The sequence below is a fragment of the Chiloscyllium plagiosum genome, unplaced genomic scaffold (assembly GCF_037043375.1).
Source record: "Chiloscyllium plagiosum isolate Xiang-an unplaced genomic scaffold, Cpla_swu_hap1 HiC_scaffold_5, whole genome shotgun sequence".
NCBI classification, from domain to species: Eukaryota; Metazoa; Chordata; class Chondrichthyes; order Orectolobiformes; family Hemiscylliidae; genus Chiloscyllium; species Chiloscyllium plagiosum.
In genome coordinates this window covers 11635087-11651979 of record NW_028270143.1, presented here as the reverse complement: position 1 = coordinate 11651979, position 16893 = coordinate 11635087, and the positions used below count along the sequence as shown (strand labels likewise).

The following is a 16893-nucleotide window of genomic DNA, read 5'->3' as shown; positions in this document are numbered from 1 at the left end:
AGTCTTAGTTTCAAGGAAAATAAGGAAAACAAAATTAAAAAGTTAAACATTACAGTCCTTTTCACTAAAAAGTAGAAAAACAAAGAAACACAGTTAATAGTTCAACACCACATTCCATAAATGCCTGGCTATGCTGGGCTCACAATCCTCACAAGGGCTCAACTTTGCCCCCACCTTGACCCCAGGCTGCCTGCTCCTGCTCTCGCCTCTGACCACCCCAGGCCACCTGATTCTGCTAATGCTGCCTTCAATCATCGTTGCCGCCTGTTCGGGCTGCCCATATCTGAGAGACACAAAATGGCTAACAGTTAAGCTGTCCCTCTAGCCATGCAGAAAATAGCTGACAAGTGGTTAAACAGAATGAAAATTCTGATCCAGCATTTAAGTGAGATCATGAGTTGACACAATGGCATTTTTGAACAGGGGTTATTCCAAGGTCAAGAGAGTCTTGCACAAAACAACAGCTGTAAAAGGTTTGTTAGAGACAGTTTGAAGATTTGTAACATTGAAGGGAAACACAAGTTCCCACAATAACTGACACAACTGAACGATTGGGTTTGTGGTTCGTAAAAATCTAGAGGATCAAACAACTGCATTAAATTATATAACAGTGATTGACTCCAGTCTCACTAACGAAAGGATATTGTCCTATTAGGCGAAAAGAATTAGTTAGGACAAGGGGTGTAAATCTCATCCCAGAAGACAGCATGCAGTCAGCCTAGGTCACAGTATGGCTGCGAAAACAATGAGTAACAGCATTTTGAAATAGTTGTTTCTCCGAACTTATTCACAATATTAAGAAGTAGGTTCTAGTTAAAGATTCTTTGGATAATCAGAGATACATATTAACATGATTATAAATACACATATCCGCCACAGATTCACCTGCACCTCCACCCACATCATCTACTGCATCCGCTGCAGCCGGTGTGGCCTCCTCTATATTGGGGAGACAGGCCGCCTACTTGCGGAGCGATTCAGAGAGCACCTCTGGGCCACCCGGACGAACCAACCCAACCAACCTGTAGCACAGCATTTCAACTCCCCCTCCCACTCCACCGAGGATATGCAGGTCATTGGACTCATCCACCGCCAAACCACAACAACCCGACGGTCGGAGGAGGAGCGTCTTATCTTCCGACTGGGAACCCTCCAACCGCAGGGGATGAACTTGGACTTCACCAGTTTCTTCATCCCCCCTCCCCCCACCTTGTCTCAGCCGGATCCCTCCAGCCCGGCACCGCCTTCCTGACCTGCAGTCTTCTTCTTGACCTCTCCGCCTCCATCCTACTCCGACCTATCACCCTCACCTTGACCTCTTTCCACCTATCAAATTTCCAACGCCCCTCCTCCAAGTCCCTCCTCCCTACCTTTTATCTTCTCCTGCTGAACACTCTCTGCTCATTCCTGAAGAAGGGCCTGTGCCCGAAACGTCGAATCTCCTGTTCCCTGGATGCTGCCTGACCTGCTGTGCTGTTCCAGCAATAAAGTTTCAACTAAATACACATATATAACAACAATACAAAGATCACTAAAACCATTGGGGAAAAGATGCAAATATAGATGTGAGTGTTAACTGGTCTCAGATGACTTTCCCTTTATCATTAAAGGAATGCTTAGTGCACACTGTGAGAAACAAATTGCTCACAACTCATTAGCTAAAGATTGCTAACAGGAGGGGTAGATATAAAAACTGTACATACAACTAAAGTTCTGATAGAACTAGTAGTATGAATCGTATAGCACTGAGTAAGAACCAATTATCTTTTGTATCTTTTATAATTAGGACAGTGGGAAATATAAGAGGAGTAATACATTTGATGGAGATAGCAAATGAATATAATGAATAACAGAATTCAAGCAGTCCTTAGAGACAAGCAAGTCTGGGACATGTCTGAAGAATTATAGCTAATAACTTTAGAATGCAAATTAATAGATGCATTGAAAGATCTCAAGACCGGGTGATTACCATGTCTGTTGATCATCATCAGATTACGGGGAACTTCGGGCTGTAAATAGGAATATCCATCATTGGGTAAGTATTTCACAGGATTGGATGTTTAGAATAAGGGGAAGGGCACAGTAACCATGTTGTATGTGATTAGTGTAACAGAAAATGTATATAAAAAAACTATATTTTATTGGGAAAATCAGAGCATCATTGACTTCTCTTCCGGTCTTAGCCAAAGACTACATGAATAATTGTCGCCTCAAATAGAGGCCAGATGTGAGAGTGGTCTTTGGCTCTCTCCCTGCATGACCCTGTGACTGCTTGAATAAAGACTGCATGTGCCTGAATTCTGCCTGCCTCCTGCGTCTTTGTCCCAGCTGGGGGTTTCTTTCCTATACCTCCAAAAAGGAGATGATGATGAAGATAAAAGAGAAAAGAAGAAAAGGAGAAATAAGGATGCGGGCAGCCTGCTTTGGGGAGTGGATGGGCTTAGGTGTCGGAACGCTGCCTACCCTGCTGTGGCCATCCTGGCAAGTGAGAACATAAACTCAGTACTTTTAAAATTTATATGTATAAAATTAAATCCCAGTGAATTTTAAGCATTTAAATTGCTTTCCTAACCTGCAATGCTGCTTTTAATGACCTGCTAATCTACATTCCTAGAATCCTTTGATCTTCTCCCACATTCAGTTTCCTATTTTTGAAGTATAGGTGGTAACAGGACATGAGGAAAAACTTAACATGTTGGGTGAAGTTACTATGGATTGGTCAAAGCTGTTAGAATGTTTGAGGTTATTGGTATGGGTTAGGGTTCGCCATGAGGTGGATGATTGCGCCATATTCTGGTCTGTCCTTCTCAAAGGCTCAGTTTGTGTCTCTCCCCAAAATTTGGCTTTGAGAGATTAGGGGTTTGAGTTTTTTTTTCATACTTACTTGGGCAATTAGTGGGGATATTCTGGTAGTATTAGCTGGTTGACAACACAGTGTTTCACATTATGAGTCCTTCCATGACTAACAAGTGCTGGAGTGAGACTTAAACCCAGAAAGCCAAGGTCAATGGCAGGGGCACAACCTACAGAAACACAAGATGACCACTGTTTTGGGGGTAACACCATTTCGCGGATTGAAGTTGGTTAAAGGAATAGGAATACATGAATCATTTTTGTGTTGGCATGATACAACTAATCAGATTTTTTGAAAATCCAGAGATTAGAAGATGGCCCTATGAGGAGCAATTGAGTACTCATACCCTATGTTCCTCAAAGATGACCTCATTGAAATGACTAAAACATTTTAAGGGCCTCTGTAGGTAGATGCTTAGGAACATTTCCTTTAGCCAGAAGTCTAGAACCAGGTGGGGCCCATGTATCAGAATAAGGATTTGGGTAATTCACACTGAGATAAAACATTTCTTCATTCAAACTGTTGCAAACCTTTAGATGCTCATTTGAGTACATCAAAAATACAGATTTTTGGATACTAAGGGAACCAATGGATAAGGGGATAATGTGGGATGATAGCAATGAAATAGGAGATCAGTCCATCATAACCCCCCCTAGCTGCTGTGGCCCCTGCCACCTAACTTGGTATCAGTTGCACATATGAATATTGAATTATGATCCTAAATCCAGATTGGGCTAACAGTAGTCCCAGCTCTAACCTTTGTGGAAGACCACTTTCTCCCTTTGCAGTTTATGCTTGGTAGCTTTATCCTGAAGCTAGAGCACATCAGCACTGACATCAGATCAGATAGAACTGGAAACTAAGTGAAGACATTGCCACAGAAGTCTAGGCCTCGACACATAGTCTAAATAGTTAATAAATGTTTATCAGTGTGGTGTCCAGTCCTCATCTTTCAATGGCTCCTCGAACTTGCCTGTGATATTAATATATCTTCTTCCAAGTACCATTACTTTACTCTGTTTTCTACATTTTTCCATTTGGATTTTGAACCTCGTATCAGTGGAAATTAAGCAGCTTCTTTTTCCCATACAAAATTAAACTTCCTGAGAGCTGCTGCACCTGTAATCAGCCAGTTCCATGAAATTCCACCAGCTTTCTGATTGGAGGTTCATACATGGTTAAGAGCTTTGCAAACCCCGAGCCACATGACATTAAATGTATTAACTTCTGCCATTCTCCTTTCACCTTTTAATGATTATTTGGGACTACAGATTTAAGAGGGAATTTACTGATGTTGGTGCTGTTGAAATTCAGTATTGGGGTAGGTTTTCTCTTGTATGAGGTGGTCATTATGACAATTATGTGGCAGGAATATTGCTTAACAACCCACGACCAAGTACATCCAGGTCCTCTTGAAGGCTATATGGGCTGTTTCAACCTGATCCATTTGCTCTCTTGATTCCCCTATGTTAGTTCACAACAAAAATGGCATAAAACCTCCGAGAAAACTAACTCTCCTTGAATTTTTTTTAAAAAGGACAAGAGCATATAACAAGCCTATTTGATACTGACCTGGAAAGAGCAGATGTGTGATGGAGTAAGCAGAAAATGAGCTTAGGCTAGATGCTGAGTGGAAGGTTCAGCTCAAGCTGGAGTCGTTGCAGCTGCTCTAAGTTTAGCCTAAAATCGCTACTGGAAAAATTGGAGGACTCAAAGTCGATTTAACTTTGGAAGGAAATAAATCTCTGTAGGTACACAGTCAACTTTTAAAATAAACATGCAAGCACTTTTCAATCATTGTCACATTGCAATACATGAAAAATATTAAGAGTTTGATAAAATATAGTTTCATGTACACGTGATTAACAATATTAGCAGACATAAATACGTGCAGGTTTCTGATAGTTTTTCACCCAATCCTACCTTAGTGGCACAGTCAAAGCAGAGTCCAATTTGGGTCACTGGTTTGTTGCTGTAACATTTTACAATGTAGAATGGTTTCACTCAGGACAAGGGCATCTGCAAGATCACCCAGGTTAGCTGGGACACTTCACCTGACGAAAGAGCAGTGCTCCGAAAACTTGTGATTTCAAATAAACCTGTTGGACGATAGCCAGTATAGTGTGACTTCTGAATTTGTCCACCCCAGTCCAACATCAGCACCTCCACATCATATTAATTTTGAAGCAAAGTATAGAGCGTAACATGCAAACATTATACAATTCAACATTTCTATGTCTTTATTTGGGGGGTTTTGTTAAGCAGGAGTGTATGCTGACTTGGTGACTGATGGACAGCCTCACAAAACCACATCATGGATTCATTAGAACCTTTTATCTGCCATGTAATGTAGAACGTATCCATACTGAGTAGTCTCATTTGGCTAAACTGGTGTGTGCTTTGCTTGCCTCGTAGAATATCTATCCATCATTTAAGGTGTTGACACCCCATCAGTCAACTCTGTCCACACGAAGGTGGTGTGGAAATCCACTGCGGCTGGAGGACACTCATATGGATGAAATATTGAGGCAATGGTTTGGCGGTTACTTCCAGATCATGTGGAGTTATTGCCAATATCCTACGGTATGGCCTTGTTACCAGTCAATACGGGAACTTTAGTGGAGTATGTGCACTATGAACTATCAACTTGCTGAAACCAGGATGTAGGTGAAAAGCTGATGGCCCAGAATATCTGGCTGACAGGTATTTCTCATCAGTCAAATAAGTAGGTTCAGACAGGAAGCACTTTTCTCTGAATCACTTTGCAAAGTATAAGTGTGTAACGTTTTAGTGTAGCACCAACTTGTTCAGGGTTGGGAGCAATAAGACATGCTGTCTGGGCAACAGCTCTTTTCTGCTGTATAGTCTCCTCAGTGGACTTTTGAGTCCATTCTGACTAGACTTGGTCACCACAGCCTTTATGTGGTGCATGGGGTTGTTTCCAGACATTGAAGAATAAAAATCCAATGATCCTCCACTAGCCCAAGGAAGGAAGATTGTGCGGTCTTTGAGATAGGCAAAGGCAGGTGTTGAATAGTCTCTTTTCTGTGCCCACCAGCGCTAATACCAGATGAACCAACGTGGACACCCAGGAAGGTTGGTGATCCCATATTAGCCACGCTTTTTGTGGATGAGCTTTAAACCCAGCCTTCCGGAGTGATTGCAGTCATTCCTTCGCGAGGATTAAGTGTTGGAGGCAGTCTTCACTGGTTTTGAGGAGGGGGTGGCCCATCAAAGTAACCAGGAGAGCCGATAAATTTACGTAAGACTGGATGGGTGTTAACAATCTGGTGGCAAGCTTAACTTGGTGTATCTCTGGCCTTCAAAGGTAAAAGCAAACTTAAACTGGTTCTTCTTGTTTCACTGAATATATTTCAAAGAACATTTCATAGAGTCATAGAGATGTACAGCATGGAAACAGGCCCTTCGGTCCAATCCGTCCATGCCGACCAGATATCCCAACCCAATTTAGTCCCACCTGCCAGCACCCGGCTCAAATCCTTCCAAACCCTTCCTATTCATATACCCATCCAAATGCCTTTCAAATGTTGGAATTGTACCAGGCTCCACCACTTCCTCTGGCAGCTCATTCCATACATTTCACCAGAGATCATGATATAGTGACAGTGTAAAAAACCTGGAATAATAATCTAGTCTAATAGCAACATTGCACAGTTTACCATCACTTTAAAAATCTGGTTCAGTCATCCCCTTCAGGAACTACTATCCTTACCTTGTCTGGCCTACAGGTGACTCCAGACCCATAGCAATATGATTGACAAGTGCCCCCCTCCCAGGTAATAAATGCAAGTCTAGTGAGCAACATCTGCATCTAATGCATATATTTGAAAAACATTGGTCAATGACTACTTTTTTAACACAGTGCTCCCTACTAAGTCCAAGACCAGGAGCAGCCCATTCAGCTGTGCACCTGCTCCATTATTCTATATAACCAATAATAACTGGCGAATTGAAGATTTCAAAGCCTTTACCCACACTGCCTCCGTAACCCCTTACCATTGGTGATCAGAGATCTACTAATCTCTTACTTTAACTATATACACAGACTGGGCTTCCACAGTCCTTTGTATTAGAGAATTCCAAAGATTCACAACTCAGTGACTTAAAAAGAACATTCTCTTCATCTCAGTCCTAGATGTCATCACTCATTAAATTCTGTCTTCTGGTTCCTTCTCAACACCTTACCTGTCTATCCTTAAATATCTTTGTGAATACACAAAGTAAGTGTGTCAGGAGTAGTAGGCCTTAGAGAATATTGTAAACAACATTTTGATTATATTAAACAAATGAAATGAATTACGTTGTCATAATATTGATACTTTGAGCACAAACTCATTTGTCCCCCTAATTCCCTTGTGAAAAAAAAACTATATAATTATTTTCATTCCAAATTTTCCTGACTCCCCTTCCAAATATACCATCAGGTGAAACACAACTTCTCCAAAGCCTGAATTTGAGCTATCTTTGTCAGGTTGAATCAATCATATTAACTCATTAAAACCGTTGAGCAATGAAATTGCTTAATTTTCCGCCAGCAATTATCACATGGACACTCATACTGAGCGTTTAAGAATTCATTCAGGAAAAAGCAGGACAGGTATCAGTGGGGGAGCACTTTGGGGCCAGCGACCATAATTCTATTAGTTTTAAGATGGTGGTGCAAAGGATAGGCCTGATCTAAAATTTGAAGTTCTAAATTGGAGGAAGGCCAATTTTGACGGTATTACACAAACTTTTAAAAAGTTGATTGGGGGCAGATGATTGCAGGTAAAGGGATGGCTGGAAAATGGGAAGCCTTCAAAAATAAGATAACGAGAACCCAGAGACAGTATATTCCTGTTAGGGTGAATGGCAAAGCTGGTTGGTGTAGGGAATGCTGGATGACTAGAGAAGTTGAGGTTTTTAGTTAAGAAACGGAAGAAAGCATATGACAGGTATAGACAGTAGAGATTGAGTGAATCTTGAGAAGAGTATAAAGGCAGTCGGAGTATACTTAAGAGGGAAATCAGGAGGGCAAAAAGGGACACAAGATTGCTTTGGCAAAGGAATTCTATGAATACATTAAAGGCACAAAGGTAGCAAGGGAGAGAATAGGGCCTCTCAAAGATCAGCAAGGCAGCTGACATGTGGAACCGCAGGAGACTGGGGAGATATTAAATGAGTAGTTTGCATCAGTGTTTACTGTGGAGAAGGACATGGAAGATACAGAATGTGAGGAAATAGACAGTGACATCTTGAAAAATGTCCATATTACAGAGGAGGTAGTGCTGGGCGTCTTAAAATACATATAGGTGGAAAAATCCCTGGGACCTGACCAGGTTTACCCTGAAACTCTGGGAAGTTAGGGGAGTGATTGAGGTGGTTGAAGACTGGAGGTTGCTATCATGGTGCCACTATTTAACAAAGGTAAAGAAAAGCCAGGGAACTATAAGCAGGTGAGCCTGACATTGGTGGTGGCTAAGTTGTTGCAGGGAATCCTGAGGGACTGGATTTGCGTGTATTTGGAAAGTCAAGGACTGATCAGGGATAGTCAACATTGCTTTGTGTGTGGGAAATCATGTCTCACAAACTTGACTGAGTGTTTTGAAGATGTAACGAAGTGGATTAATGAGGGCCGAACAGTGGACGGTGATTTGGAAGGACTTCAGCAAGGCGTTCGACAAGGTTCCTCATTGTAGAATGGTTAGCAAGGTGAGATCTCATAGAATATAGGGAGAACTAGCCATTTGGATACAGAACTTGCTCGAAGATAGTGGAGGCCTGTGACCAGTGGTGTGGCACAAGGATTGGTGCTGGGTCCCCTGCTTCTCGTCAATTATATGAAGGATTTGGATGTGAACATAGGAGGTATAGTTAGTAAGTTTGCAGGTGACACAAAAATTGGAGGTGCAGTGAACAGTGAAGAAGGTTATCTTAGTGTTCTGAAGAAGGGCTCATGCCCTAAACGTCGATTCTCCTGCTCCTTGGATGCTGCCTGACCTGCTGCGCTTTTCCAGCAACACATTTTCAGCTATCTCAGTGTACAATGGGATCTTGATCAGATGGGTCAATGAGCTGAGAGGTAGCAGATGGAGTTTAGTTTAGATAAAAGTGACATGCTGCATTTTGGAAAGACAAATCAGTGACTTCTATACTTAATGGAGAATGTTGCTGAACAAAGAGACTTTGCAGGTTCATAGGTCCTTGAAAGTGGAGTCACAGGTGAAAGGATAGTGAAGAAGGCATTTGATATGCTTTCCTTTATTGGTCAGAGCATTGAGTATAGGAGTTGAGAGGGCATGTTGCAGCGGTACAGGACATAGGTTAAGCCATTTTTGGAACATTGTGTGCAATTTTGGTCTCCCTCCCATCAGAAGGATGTTGTGAAACTTGGAAGAGTTCAGAAAAAATTTACAATAATGTTGCCAGGGTTGGAGGATTTGGGCGATAGGAGGACACTGAATAGACTGTGACTGGCACATCAGAGGCTGAGAGGTGACCTTATTGAGGTTTATAAAATCCTGAGGGGCATGGATAGGATAAATAGACAAGGTCTTTTCCCTGGGATCGGGGAGTACAGAACTAGAGGGCATTGGTTTAGGGTGAGAGGGGAAAGATATAAAATGGACCCAAGGGGCAACTTTTTGTTTACACAGAAGGTGGTGCATGTATGGAATGAGCTGCCAGAGGAAGTGGTGGAGGCTAGTACAATTACAGCATTTAAAAGGGATCTGCATGGGTATATGAAAAGGGTTTCGAGGGATATGGATGAAATGCTAGCAAGTGGAACTAGATTGGGTTAAGATATCTGATCAGTGTGGACGAGTTGAACCGAAGGGTCTATTTTTGTGCTATACATCTCTATGACATGGGCATCGCTGGCTGGCGAGCATTTATAGCCCATTCCTGATTGCCCTTGAGAGCTTTGCTCTTTGATGTTCTGGTCAGTGACATCCTTTTAGTGACACCTCCTCCAAAATGAGGAAATCAGATCCATTAGTGCTGCTTTCTGTTTCTCAACTTGGGAAGGCTTGAATTCAGACGAGAGATGTAATTTTAATAATGTTAAAAATGTCAGAAATATCCTGATAGGAACAGAAGTCCATCTCTAGTAAACATTTAACTTTGCATTTCATATAAACTTCTTCACCTCCCTACTTCCAAGATTTATATGGCAGGCAAGGCACTTTTGTGTTAGAATACTTTCACAATACAAGAATAGTTTATTTTCAAATAGAACATATAATCTGAAACATAGCAGCATGTTATCCATTACACAATTGGACAAGAGGATCCAATACATTCATTCAACTCCAACCGATAACGTGAAACTGCAAAAAAGCCTCGTGGTTCACTAATGTCCTTTAAGGAAGGAAATCTGTTATCAGTGACTGGTCTGGCCTACATGTGATTCACGATCTACAGTAATGTCATCGACTTTTAATTATGCTCTGAAATGGGCTTGGAAATCACTTATACTGTTTAGCAGTTGATATTTTCAAAAAAGGATCCAGACAGACAACCTGGCATTGACTAAAGCACCAAAAATGACAATTTCAAACACAGCCCTGTTGACCCTACAAAGTCTTCCTTCCTAATATTTCGGGGCTAGTCACAAAATTGGGTGATCTGACTACCAGTGTAGTTAATCAATAGCTTGACATAGTCACACTCACTGAATCACACAGATTATACCATCATCATTCTGTGGTATGTCCTGTTGCAGGCTGCACACTGGTATGCAGTCAGGAGGGTGTTGCCCTCGGAGTCCTCAACATTGACTCCGGACTTCATGAAGTCTCATGACGCCAGAACAAACATAGGTGAGGAAAGTTCTGAGTGTTACTGCATTCCGTTACACATTCCAGCCCTTCCCGGTCGATAAATCCTTCTCTGTGCTGAACATCTCTTGGAGGAAGCACTGAGGGTTGGAAGAGTACAGAATGTACTTTGGGTGTGGGCCTTCAAAGTCCATCATCAAGAGCGGCAGCACAACTGACCAAGGTGGTCAAGTCCTACTGGACATAGTTGCTAGGTTGGGTCTGAGGCAAGTGGTGAGTGAACAACATACTTACCTTATCCTCACCAAACTGCTTGCGACGGATGCATTTGTCCATAATTGTACTGAAAAGAGAGACGGCTGCACAGTCCTTGTGGCGATGAAGTCCTAGCTTTACGTTCAGAATATCCTCAATCATATTGGGATGCACTATTGTCATATTAAATGGGACTTTGAATACGTATAGTCACATGGGGAGGTGATGGCCTAATGGCATTATCACTAGACCATTAACTCAAGAGACCGAGGTAATAGAGTCATAGAAATGTACAGCATGGAAACAGACCCTTCGGTCCAATCCCCCCATGCTGACCAGATATCACAACCCAATCTAGTCCCACCTGCCAGCACCTGGCCCATATCCCTCCAAACCCTTCCTATTCATATACCCATCCAAATGCCTCTTAAATGGTGCAATTGAACTAGCCTTCACCACTTCCTCTGGCAGCTCATTCCATACACGTACCTTCCTCTGTGAAAAAGTTTCCCCTTAGGTCTCTTTTATATCTTGCCCCTCTCACCCTAAACCTATGCCCTCTAGTTCTGGACTCCCCAACCCCAGGGAAAAGACTTTGCCTATTTTTCCAATGCAAGCCTGTCATAATTTTGTAAACCTCTATAAGGTCACCCCTCTGCCTCCAACACCCCAGGGAAAACAGCCCCAGCCTGTTCAGGCTCTCTCTATAGCTCAAATCCTCCAATCCTGTCAACATCCTTGTAAATTTTTTCTGAACCCTTTCAAGTTTCACAACATCCTTCCGATAGGAAGGAGACCAGAATTGCACACAATATTCCAACAGTGGCCTAACCAATGTCCTGTACAGCCGCAACATGACCTCCCAACTCATGTCCTCAATACTCTGACCAATAAACGAAAGCATACCAAATGACTTCTTCACTATCCTACCTACCTGCGACTCCACTTTCAAGGAGCTATGAACTTGCACTCCAAGGTCACTTTGTTCAGCAACACTCCCTAGGACCTTACCATTAAGTGTATAAGTCCGGCTAAGATTTGTTTTCACAAAATGCAGCACCTCGCATTTATCAGAATTAAGCTCCATCTGCCACTTCTCAGCACATTGGACCATCTGGTTAAGATTCTGTTGTAATCTGAGGTAATCGTCTTCGCTGTCCACTACACCTCCAATCTTGGTGTCATCTGCAAACTTACTAACTGTTCCTCTTATGGTCACATCCAAATCATTTGTATAAATGACGAAAAGTAGTGGACCCAGCACCAATCATTGTGGCACTCCACTGCTCACAGGCCTCCAGTCTGAAAAACAAACCTCCACCACCACCCTCTGTTTTCTACCTTTGAGCCAGTTCTGTATCCAAATGGCTAGTTCTCCCTGTATTCCAAGAGATCTAACCTTGATAATTAGTCTCCCATGGGGAACCTTGTCAAACGCCTTACTGAAGTCCACATAGATCACATCTACTGCTCTGCCCTAATCAGTCCTCTTTGTTACTTCATCAAAAAACTCAATCAAGTTTGTGAGACATGATTTCCCATGCACAAAGCCATCTTGACTATCCCTAATCAGTCCTTGCCTTTCCAAATACATGTACATCCTGTCCTTCAGGATTCCCTCCAACAACTTGCCCACCACCGACGTCAGGATCACTGGTCTATAGATCCCTGGCTTGTCCTTATCACCCTTCTTAAACAGTGGCACCACATTAGCCAACCTCCAGTCTTCCGGCACCTCACCTGTGATTAGTGATGATACAAATATCTCAGCAAGAGGCCCAGCAATCACTTCTCTAGCTTCCCACAAAGTTCTAGGGTACACCTGATCAGGTCCTGGGGATTTATCCACGTTTACACGTTGAAGACATCCAGCACTTCCTCCTCTGTATTATGGACATTTTGCGAGGTGTCACCATCTATTTCCCTACATTCTATGTCTTCCATATCCTTTTTCACAGTAAATACTGATGCAAAATACTCGTTTAGTATCTCCCCCATTTTCTGCGGCTCCATACAAAGGCCGCCTTTCTGATCTTTGAGGGGCCCTATTCTCTCTCTAGTTACCCTTTTGTCCTTAATTTATTTGTAAAACCCTTTGGATTCTTCTTAATCCAAATACAGTCATAGAGATGTACAGCATGGAAACAGACCCTTCGGTCCAACTTCCAGGATACAAGCAGAGAGCCTGAAGGGTGGAGAGGTGGAGACATCTCTCCACCCTTCAAGCTCTCTGCTTGCATTCCTGATGAAGGGCTTTTGCCCGAGACGTCGATTTTACTGCTCCTCGGATGCTGCCTGAACTGCTGTGCTCTTCCAGCACCACTAATCCAGAATCTGGTTTCCAGCATATGTAGTCATTGCTTTTACCTTCGGTCCAACCTGTCCATGCCGACCAGATATCCCAACCCAAACTAGTCCCACCTGCCAGCACCCGGTCCATATCCCTCCAAACCCTTCCTATTCATATACCCATCCAATTTCCTCTTAAATGTTGCAATTGTATCAACCTCCACCACATCCTCTGGCAGCTCATTCCATACACGTACCACCCTCTGCGTGAAAACGTTGCCTCTTAGGTCTCTTTTATATCTTTCCCCTCTCACCCTAAACCTATGTCCTCTAGTTCTGGACTCCCTGACCCCAGGGAAAAGACTTTGTCTATTTATCCTATCCTCATAATTTTGTTAATTATAAGGTCACCCCTCTATAAGGTCACCCCTCAGCCTCCGACGCTCCAGGGAAAACATCCCTAGCCTGTTCAGCCTCTCTCTGTAGCTCAGATCCTCCAACCCTGGCAACATCTCATGTCCTGTTTTTTCCCTCCTGATTTCCCTCTTAAGTATACTCCTAATTCCTTTGTACTCTTTGAAGGATTCACTCGACTTATCCTGTCTATACCTTACATATGCTTCCTTCTTTTTCTTAACCAAACCCTCAATTTTTTTAGTCATCCAGTATTCCCAATATCTACCAGCCTTTCCTTTCACCTTTACAGAAATATACTTTCTCTGGATTCTCGTTATCTCATTTCTGAAGGCTCGCCATTTTCCAGCCATCCCTTTACTTACGAACATCTGCCCCCAATACCGTCAAAATTGGCCTTTCTCCAATTTAGAACTTCAACTTTTAGATCTGGTCTATCCTTTCCCATCACTCTTCTTGGGACCTGGATTTGAATTCCTCCATGGCAGATGGTGGATATAGACGTTAATTCCAATTTTTATTTCCTTATTAAGAGTCCAATGATGATCATGAAACCATTGCCGATTGTCAGGGAAAGTCCTTCTGGTTCAATAATGTCATTTAAGGAAGGAAACTGCCATCCTTACTTGGTCTGGCCCACATATGATTCCAGCCAATTCTTAAAGAACAATGACACTTAAGACTCCAACAATACTTAACATCTTGAAACTATTCAAGACAAAGCAGCACATCCACAAATATTCACTCCCTCTGCCACTGACACCCAATAGCAATAGTGCATACCATCTACAAGATTTCCTGCAGAAATTCACCAAAACTTCTCAGACAACACATTTCACCTCACAACTGCTACTATATGGAAGGACAAGGGCAGCAGTTACAAGGGAAATCCACCAGCTGCAACTTCCCTTCCAAACCTCTGATTTGGAAACATATCATCGTTCATTCAGTGTTGCTGGGTCAAAATCCTGGAGCTCTCTCTTTAACAGCATTGTGGGTCGATCTGGACAAATGGATTATAGTGATCAAGAAAGAACTCAGCACCACTTCCTCAAGGGCAACTGGGAATGGGCAATAAATGCTGGCTCAGCCAGTGATTCCCACATCCCACAAATGAGTAAAACCAAATGTAGTCTATAAGAAACAATTCATGTTGATTCTAATTAACAACATGCTTTTGCAATTCCCAAAGTCAACTTCAATCCAAATATGAAATTCAAATGTAATTAGTTTTCGGAAGCATTAACATTTTTGTTGCTGTAATAAATGTATCAATCTTCAAATGTTTGCCATTTACAACTCCAAATACACATGCAGCCACATTATAGGCGGTAAATGATGTTTCCTTCTGGGTTCCTTAGACAGTAAACACATGGAAAATTATACCTGTGAAGAAGTAGCTACACAGTTTTCCTTGCCAAATTGTTTTAGATTTGATAAAGAAAACAGTAAGGGACTGGAAGGTTTGGTATTTGCTGTGTTACATGAGGACAAAGGATTAGGGAGCCTGAGGCATTACAGGCCTGGATGTGACTTGTGGGACCTCGAACAACTTGCTCCTTCAAACCCCAGTATATCAAGGATTGTTAACTTACAGAATATAATGAAAGTTTTATTTTAATCTATACTAAATTTTGGGATTTGGATTTTAAAATAGATGCGAGTCAGTTATGTTAAGGTTGTTTTTAAAAAGAAAATCAGAAAGTCCTTTGTATCAATAACCTAAGTGCATCAATTCAAAGAAACCATACGACTGCAGTCAAGAACCTGCATGTCCATGTGTGGCAGCAACTTTCACAAGTGACAGCCATTATGTTGGCATGCTGATCAACATGGATCCCTGTCATGTTAACGCATGGAATGTTTATACTGCTGAGTTTATAGACCAGGAACTCATTCATTTCATATTTTGAGTTTTAGTTTGGAAGAAGCAAGAGTTCAGTTCAGAATATTGAACATTTTCTTCCATTAGGACGGTCAAAGTTTCAGTTCAACTTATCACACAAAGTAAATTGTATTTTGTATGTGGAACTTCCATGCCAGGAGAGTTTGGATAGAACCAACGTTCCTAGAGTTGTATTTTCCAATGCACAGACCTCCAAGGTCCGTGTGCTGCAGCGGCTTCCACATGTGGAAGCCAATATGGGTGAGATGAAGTAGGGAGGGAGAAGCTTGTGAAGATCATAAAGACCAATATTGAATAATTAGACCAAATGGCCTCTTTGAGCACTTGTAACTTCTCTGTAGTTTGATGCAATTCCGTTTCCATCAAAATTATGTTGCCCCCTTTCAAAATTTAGTGAATAAGCTCCAGTTGTGGCTTAACCAGCATATTATACAGTTCCAGCATAACCTCTTTGCTCTTGTATGCTGCAGCTAACAAAAGGAAATATCCCATGTGCCTGCTTAACCATTTTGTCTCCTCACCCTGCTTCTGTCAGGCCTCAGTGGATATGCATACCAATGTCCCTCTGATCTTCAGTACTTTTCAAGGGCTACCATTCAATGTAATCCCTTGCCTTGTTAGACCTCCACAAATCCTTTCCATCTCAGTTTGCCACCAATCACCCACATGGCCAGTCCACTGATATCCTTCTACAGTTTACAGCTGTACCCTTCACTATTTATCTATGTTACCAGTTTTCGTATCATCCACAAGCTTTTAACATTTCACCCTACAGTCAAGTCCAAATCATTAATGTACTGCACAAACAGCAAGGACCCCAGTACCAAGTCTGTAAAATAGACTTCCAGTCACAGAAAAAAAACATTCTACCATCTTTCTATGCTTCCTGTCTCTCAGCCAACATATCATGCTGCCTTGGATCTTAAGGGCTCTTACCTTCCTAACCAACCTGTCACAAGGGACCTTATCCATCTGTGTCTTTCTTTACCATCACAAAGTGAGCATTATGCCCAAGTCTTTTGGGTCCATTCAGGGACTACCTCTATGGATTCTTAATGGGCTCTACTTTTTCCCTATTCTACTCAGCAATGCTTTCACTTTTCTCCCCAACTTTATTTTTCAATTTCCCTCCCTATACTTCTCCAGGATCTCTTCTATACTGAGCCCTCCAGCATCTGCAGTCCTCACTTTCTCCTTTTCCTCAGATTCCTCCTGTATCTCTTTTGCATAAAATCTGAATCCAGTTGCCCTTGTACCAGCAGCCAATGGAACAGCTTCTCTGTCTACCTTACTTAAAAATGTCATAATTCTGTACACATCTATTAGATCTCTCCTTTATCTCTTTTGTTTTAAGGAGGGATAGGGTTGGGAGAAAGCTCTATGTAGGATGCTTT

At 42.1% G+C, this 16893-nt stretch overlaps 1 protein-coding gene across 1 annotated transcript in view; it reads right to left on the bottom strand.

Annotated features, from left to right (window-relative positions):
• The window catches only part of LOC148149875 (gasdermin-E-like), a 30916-nt gene extending 19864 nt beyond the window's left edge, over positions 1 to 11052 (bottom strand). Inside the window, exons 1-2 of the mRNA XM_087986883.1 lie at positions 10930 to 11052; positions 3612 to 3669 (exon numbers count right to left, since the gene is read on the bottom strand). Of these exons, the coding sequence (XP_087843009.1) occupies positions 3612 to 3669; positions 10930 to 11052 (181 nt within the window). The remainder of the gene's footprint in view (positions 1 to 3611; positions 3670 to 10929) is intronic.
• Between the last annotated feature and the right edge of the window lie 5841 nt (positions 11053 to 16893).